Source organism: Vanessa atalanta, chromosome 18 (assembly GCF_905147765.1).
Source record: "Vanessa atalanta chromosome 18, ilVanAtal1.2, whole genome shotgun sequence".
NCBI classification, from domain to species: Eukaryota; Metazoa; Arthropoda; class Insecta; order Lepidoptera; family Nymphalidae; genus Vanessa; species Vanessa atalanta.
This window is the reverse complement of record NC_061888.1, coordinates 5,311,614-5,317,658: the sequence shown is the minus strand read 5'-3', so window position 1 is coordinate 5,317,658 and position 6,045 is coordinate 5,311,614. Positions and strand designations below refer to the sequence as shown.

The window sequence follows — 6,045 nt, the reverse complement described above, 5'->3', positions numbered from 1 at the left end:
CCTATAGTTTGGTACGTTCACTTCATTACAGCGTAGTATTATATCCTTAAGTTAATATTGGTTTACCAGAAGGACTATTAAATTTTTTTGAACAAAAACGAGAAATATAACAAATTTTGGTTGGTTTATTAAAAAATTGATTTTTACAATAAAATGGAAGAACAGTTTTTTTTTTTTGTTTAATAAGGTGTATTGCTTCCACGTGACCTTATTACGGATTCTAATCTAAACTTTACCTGTTTTGTTAAACCGTAGACTGGTTTCAATTAAAATTTCTAGCATTCTATTTAATAGGTAGGTACTTATGGTTAAAAAAAACTAGGAATTGCATAGTACTAAATAATAGCGATATTTTATTTAAAGCAAAATCCGCCAAATTTAATAAATGTATCAATTACATAAATACGAAATTGTCGCAACCAAAATGAGTAAATGAAAACATTACTAAGTATATTAATTCAATATCAATTTAAGCTCCAGTTCAAAAACGATTAAGTCGAATTAATTTTAGGACGAAGTTCGGAATGAATGATTGATATCGAAGATTAATCTTCTAGTAGATGTGTCAACTGCATCAAACAAACGAGATATGTAACTGCTAGTGAAACATAATGAAGCGGTAATCGGGAATCGACGGGGATTGCCCGGAAAATACAATACTTCAATGGTTTCTCTCGAAAATATCTTAACAATTGACGTAGATTTGCACGTCGCCTTTCATCTGAAATGTAATGAGGAGTATTACAATAATTAGTCCTACCTCTTCTGGCTGAATATTAAAACATTATAAAAAATATACGTTTATTGCTACAAACATAAAACAAGTGGTCACGATGCCATTGTGTTTATAGTAGGTATACATTGTTAATATTTATTTCGAATAAAAACTATGTACCATTACTTTTTAGTACATAATAAAATAAAGTAAATCTAATATCATAGAAAGCTTTTGATATATGGAATAATGAACAATACGGAACCGATGGTGCGACTCGATTTGAGTATATGATTTGAAACTTATACCATGCCGCTCCAGTTCAGGTAGGCGGATACACACGTGATTTTTTTCAGAGAATTAGGTTTCCTCAAGATGTCACCTTCGCCGCCAAGTACAAGATGAATTAAAAAGACAAATTTGCTACAACTAAAATCACATCCCTAAAGTTGCCCTACTCAACCTGCTGAAGGATATGCCTTATGCCCTTTTAAAAAAAAAAAACTGAATACCTTTTGAATTCTCAAGAAAATTTAATTAAATTTAGTAAAATTAAAAATGTGACATAATTTTATGAACTTACCAGTACACGTTATGACTCTATTGGCAATATCGGTTTTCAAGATATTTATTTGTTCAGAAATCATTTCCATTATTATTGACGGAAAAAATAATACAGCATAATAATAAATCAAGTGAGCTATTCCAAACGATAACTTGACATAATCTTTAACAGCCTTTAAAAGAATATAATATTTAAAATTAGTTTTACTAATCTAAACACGTAAATAAAATATATATTTGCCGTAGGATACTCGGTTGCAATGAACTTGCATTCGCTATATATTGTGTTTTGAATAACATACACACAAACACACACCCACAGATAAAATGAAATATATGAACAACATTACAGAATAATTTAATGACAAGAGAAGATATTTTTATTAAGAAGAAAGAGACAGCGAGAAAGAGAAAGATAGGAAACGGTCGCCTGAAGGAGCATAACGCTTTTTCCTTACGTGACGATTCTATCAGTCTAGTTTAAGCCGCGTAAAAGATTTTCATTCCAAAAATCTATGATGTTTAGTAAATTGTCTATTAAGTCATAGATCTCGAAACCCTGATTCAAAATTATGCGTCGGGCCAACGCTACTGGGTTTTCTACCAAGACATTCCCAGTAATTGGAGTACAATATTGGTAGTATCCCATTGCTTCGGAAAGGATGTTGTTTCTACTATCCCTGGTTGATCTCACTCCGATCGTGTCTCATTTCCGTGACCGTGCCCATTAGAACTATATATATATATATATACAGCGACTCGCCTCGGTTTCGCACGGGTGCAATGCTGATACTACATATACTACAGAACGTCTTACAACGTTCGCAGCTTTTTTGTCATTAGACAATACAAAGCCCTATGTCCCTGCATTTCAAATCTGTAATATCTTCAAAAATATTCGTTTTAATTACATGCGGTAAAGGGCCATATTGATCTATATTAAATGTGCAATGTATTAAAGGTACTTAATTGGATAAGGATTAATGCTGTATTGCTTAAAATCGCTTCGAAAATAAGCCATTATTTCTCGTAAAACAAAAAAGGATTATTGTGGGCTAGCTATAGCTAAGAGATAGACATATACCATCGTGAACTTTTTTGGAGACCCTTTGGAGGTGTACTGTGGTACATACTTTAATCGATCTTATGAGATAGATCAAAATAATACGGCAAAGCTAACCAAATCAACATTAAAATATTTTATACATGTAACTCGAAGGTATGTTTATCTTTACTCTTCTCCCTTCGTTTTAGCTGTTTCCGTTTTTATAATATTTTGTTTTTCTTCTTAATGTGCCATCTTTTTTCGATCGGCGAGCTATAGGTCGGCGATCATTAAGGCTACTTGTATCTTCGATGCCACGGCTCTTAATAAGGAACGGGCGCCTTTTCCATACCATTAGCGTAAATTTTTTAACCAAGATTATCTTGTTCTATCTGGATTTGCCCGAAAATACGAGCTACAATAACTCATCATTTGTTGTTTTCGGTTTCTCATAATGTGGCCGAGATATTCAAATTTCGTTTTCTCTACAATATATGAAAATACTGCTTTTTTTTCTTTACACGATCTAGCATAGCGTTATGTCAGTTATTTTGTCTCTCCTGGATACTCTTAACATTCTTCTGTATACCCACATTTCAAAACCTTCAAGATTTTTACAGCTCGATTCTGTGAGCATGCTTTAATCCCATACAAGAGAATGGAAATGGAATGGAAAACTTAAACGCGTGCTAATCTCGTTCGTAATTAGATGTTCAGCGTTTATTGCATAGAAGTGACTTTTAAAGAAAGAACATGTAAAATTTTACTCACATTTTTCTTCAAAATTGTTGCCAACTGCAATTGGAGAACTGACATATAAATAAACCCAGACGTCATATGTACGATCATCTGTAAGTTTGACAAAATTAAAATTAATATAATATATTTTTACAACGGTATTAACAGAATGAATGAAAGACCTCGGACATATGTACGTGCCATTTTAGTCAGAGAAAAGTGTCACAAATCTGCCCAGCACTACGTATCCTCATACGTTGATTTATTAGTCCGCGACAGAAGAGATGCCTATTGCATCTCAATTAGCGCACATCAATGACGTAAAAAAATCGTTACAAATATTTATAAAGATATATTGGAAAATAACCCGAAGGTCCCCTTGGTATTGTATTATGCAATAAGTTGTTTTCAAAAATGTTGTACTTAAATAACCACAATACATAGATGCGTGTCTCGATGAAACTAGAGTAATGATCATAGCACTAGCTGTCGAGGCTGACTGTTATCAAGGGACGAATAAACGAACTTGTCGCATATAGAATCGTTTTATATTATTTTGCTCCTTTGCAACATATTCCACTTTATTTTACAACTTTCGAATGGGTATTTTTTGGAGAACTACTCATAAATGATTGGTCTTAAACTAATTTAAAAAAAATATTTTTAAATACCTTGAATTTAATTGGCCAGTCCGTTTTATTCAGCGATTCCTTCATTTTAGTGTAATTAATGGCATATTGTTTCCAATTAAACGTGGTCGACGTGTTATTAAGTACGTCTTCGTTTATAATCTTACAAAATATTTTGACACGATAGTAAAATAATATGAATGTCATCATTATAGGGACTCTACCAATTTCGTTGGCTATACGTAGAGTGTTCGCATAAATAAAATTTAAACTTATTCCCTGAGAATAAAACAGTGCATGAAAATTCAACAGGATATGAATAGCAGTAAACACAAAAAAGTAACACGGAATAAAAACATTAAGATTTCGTGAAATCATTTTTAATAAAATCTTATTTTCAATCACATCAACGGTGTAATATTCAAAGAGATATTCGTCAGCCGTTTGTAGAGAACAAATAAAATAAATTACATACTCCACAATTCTCACGATACTAACAACTCTGCCGTTTTTAATATTTCTTAGATCGATCATAACAGCCCCATATACGCAAAAAGATACGAAAATTAAATAAAGAGACTTCATTATGTATCTCTTATAGGTACAATCGCACACATTGTGGTAGAACCCGAATAATAATCGTATGTTCATCATATATTTTATATTCGCAACTGTTCCTTTCGAAGTAGCCATGTTTGTTTTACAACGACGTGCGCTCGAATGGACGAATTATATTAAAAAATAATTTTGTTGAGTAGGCACTCATTTAATGTAACGAGTCGGTCCTCAGTTCTATACAAATTGAGAAAACGACATTGACGGTTCCGTATAAATAATTTAATGATTCATTACAATCACTCTAGAACTTTTTTTTAAATATTTTATATATAAGACTTCACTCCACCTGATGGTAAGTGGTAGTGGAGTCAAAACGCGGAGACGGCCAGTTCAGTCAGAGAGGATATATTTATATTATAATATAAACCAAAACTATATGTTTTGTATTAAAGATAACAATCTAAAACATAAGCGGAGTCTCAATCTTTAAATATCCAACCCTAAATAGACTTTATTTCAATATTTTACATTACAAAAATAATGTCGCCTAAAGATTACTACAAAAACCCTGCATCGAAAATACAAAGTTTTTTTAGTAAGTATCTGATGTTATAAATAATAATGTAATCACTTAATAATACGCATTTTGAATATTATAGGTAGGAACATCTGCCATCCGCTACATTATTGTTTTTTTCGTATAAATTACGAAAAATACAAAAATTATTTGACTGTATTACATATAAGTATGTATAATTAATATCATGCACTCACATAAATTACATTTTCCAATAACATTATAACCTTTCTATTATTGTATTTTATAGATCATATCATCCTCCTGCCCTCATCCCAATTTTACTTGGGGTCGGCGCAGCATGTCTTCTTCTTCCATACTTCTCTGTCGGATGTCATCTCACAAGTAACATTCTTGCTAACCATATCGTCTTTATAGAGTTAAGGCAAAATCAGCATGAGGGTAAGGCAAGATCGTATCGATCGAATTTGTAACTAATTCGTGCAATTTTTTATTGATATTGTCTCCAGGCATCACAAGCTAATAAAACTGCTTCTATTGACTAGAAAACGACTTACAAAAAGTGCTTGAATCAGCCGAAAATTTTAATCGGTACGATCCCCTACGATGTCCCATTTTCAATCTTGCCCCTAGTTACCCTACAAATATATAATGTCTTGCATCTTCATACTTTTTATTAATATATTGGTAATAACTTATAAGACTATTAAAATACCCAAATATGTCGTATATATGATAACATAGACTAGATTCCGCGCGTAGATTCGCTTGCGTTTGGGGGGAGGCGAGTGTCAGGGGTTAGGTACTATGTTATTTCCTTTTATCACTTTACCCAAGACAACATATATACTAAATGATGATTGGCCGAATAGCGAAAGTGTGACAGACATACTTTTGCGTTTAAATTATTAGTTATGAGTTAACTAGTACCGCTATTTGGTAAACCTTTTTTATATCAATGAATAGTTTCTGAGAACGTAAAAGGCGAACCCACTATTGATTTTCATTTTGAGATAACGTTGACGTGATAATGCCCGTTCCCTTGCGAGGGTGGGGTAGCTAGATACTCATAACTATAATATTTTTTATGTAAGTATTATACGATCTGTATTTACATTTTTTATAATGATTTGCTTTTACAAGCTTTTATTTGAGTTCACCTGCTAGAATGTGGTACCGAATCCAGTCTCAAGTACAACAAGCTCCCGTCTGCATGAAGTGTTTTTTAAATCTTCCCCAAATAAAAGTTTTCTAAGAG

The 6,045-nt window shown here is 32.4% G+C and overlaps 1 protein-coding gene across 1 annotated transcript; it reads right to left on the bottom strand.

Moving 5' to 3' along the window:
* Positions 1–519: 519 nt before the first annotated feature.
* On the bottom strand, positions 520–3,839 carry LOC125071027. Its single transcript, XM_047681079.1, has 4 exons — positions 3,734–3,839; positions 3,096–3,173; positions 1,299–1,452; positions 520–721 (listed from the first exon to the last, which is right to left on the bottom strand). Exons 1-4 carry the CDS (start codon positions 3,776–3,778, stop codon positions 546–548), a joined length of 453 nt encoding a protein of 150 aa, XP_047537035.1. The 5' UTR covers positions 3,779–3,839; the 3' UTR covers positions 520–545.
* Positions 3,840–6,045: the final 2,206 nt, after the last annotated feature.

Bases quoted from the DNA above. Each gene is read 5' to 3' on its own strand.
- LOC125071027 (XM_047681079.1), bottom strand. From the start codon at position 3,778: ATGAAGGAATCGCTGAATAAAACGGACTGGCCAATTAAATTCAAG. The intron at 3,174-3,733 runs GTATTTAAAAAT...TCAAACTTACAG, and splicing joins ACTGGCCAATTAAATTCAAG to ATGATCGTACATATGACGTC. The intron at 722-1,298 runs GTAAGTTCATAA...ATTACATTTCAG, and splicing joins TAGAGTCATAACGTGTACTG to ATGAAAGGCGACGTGCAAAT.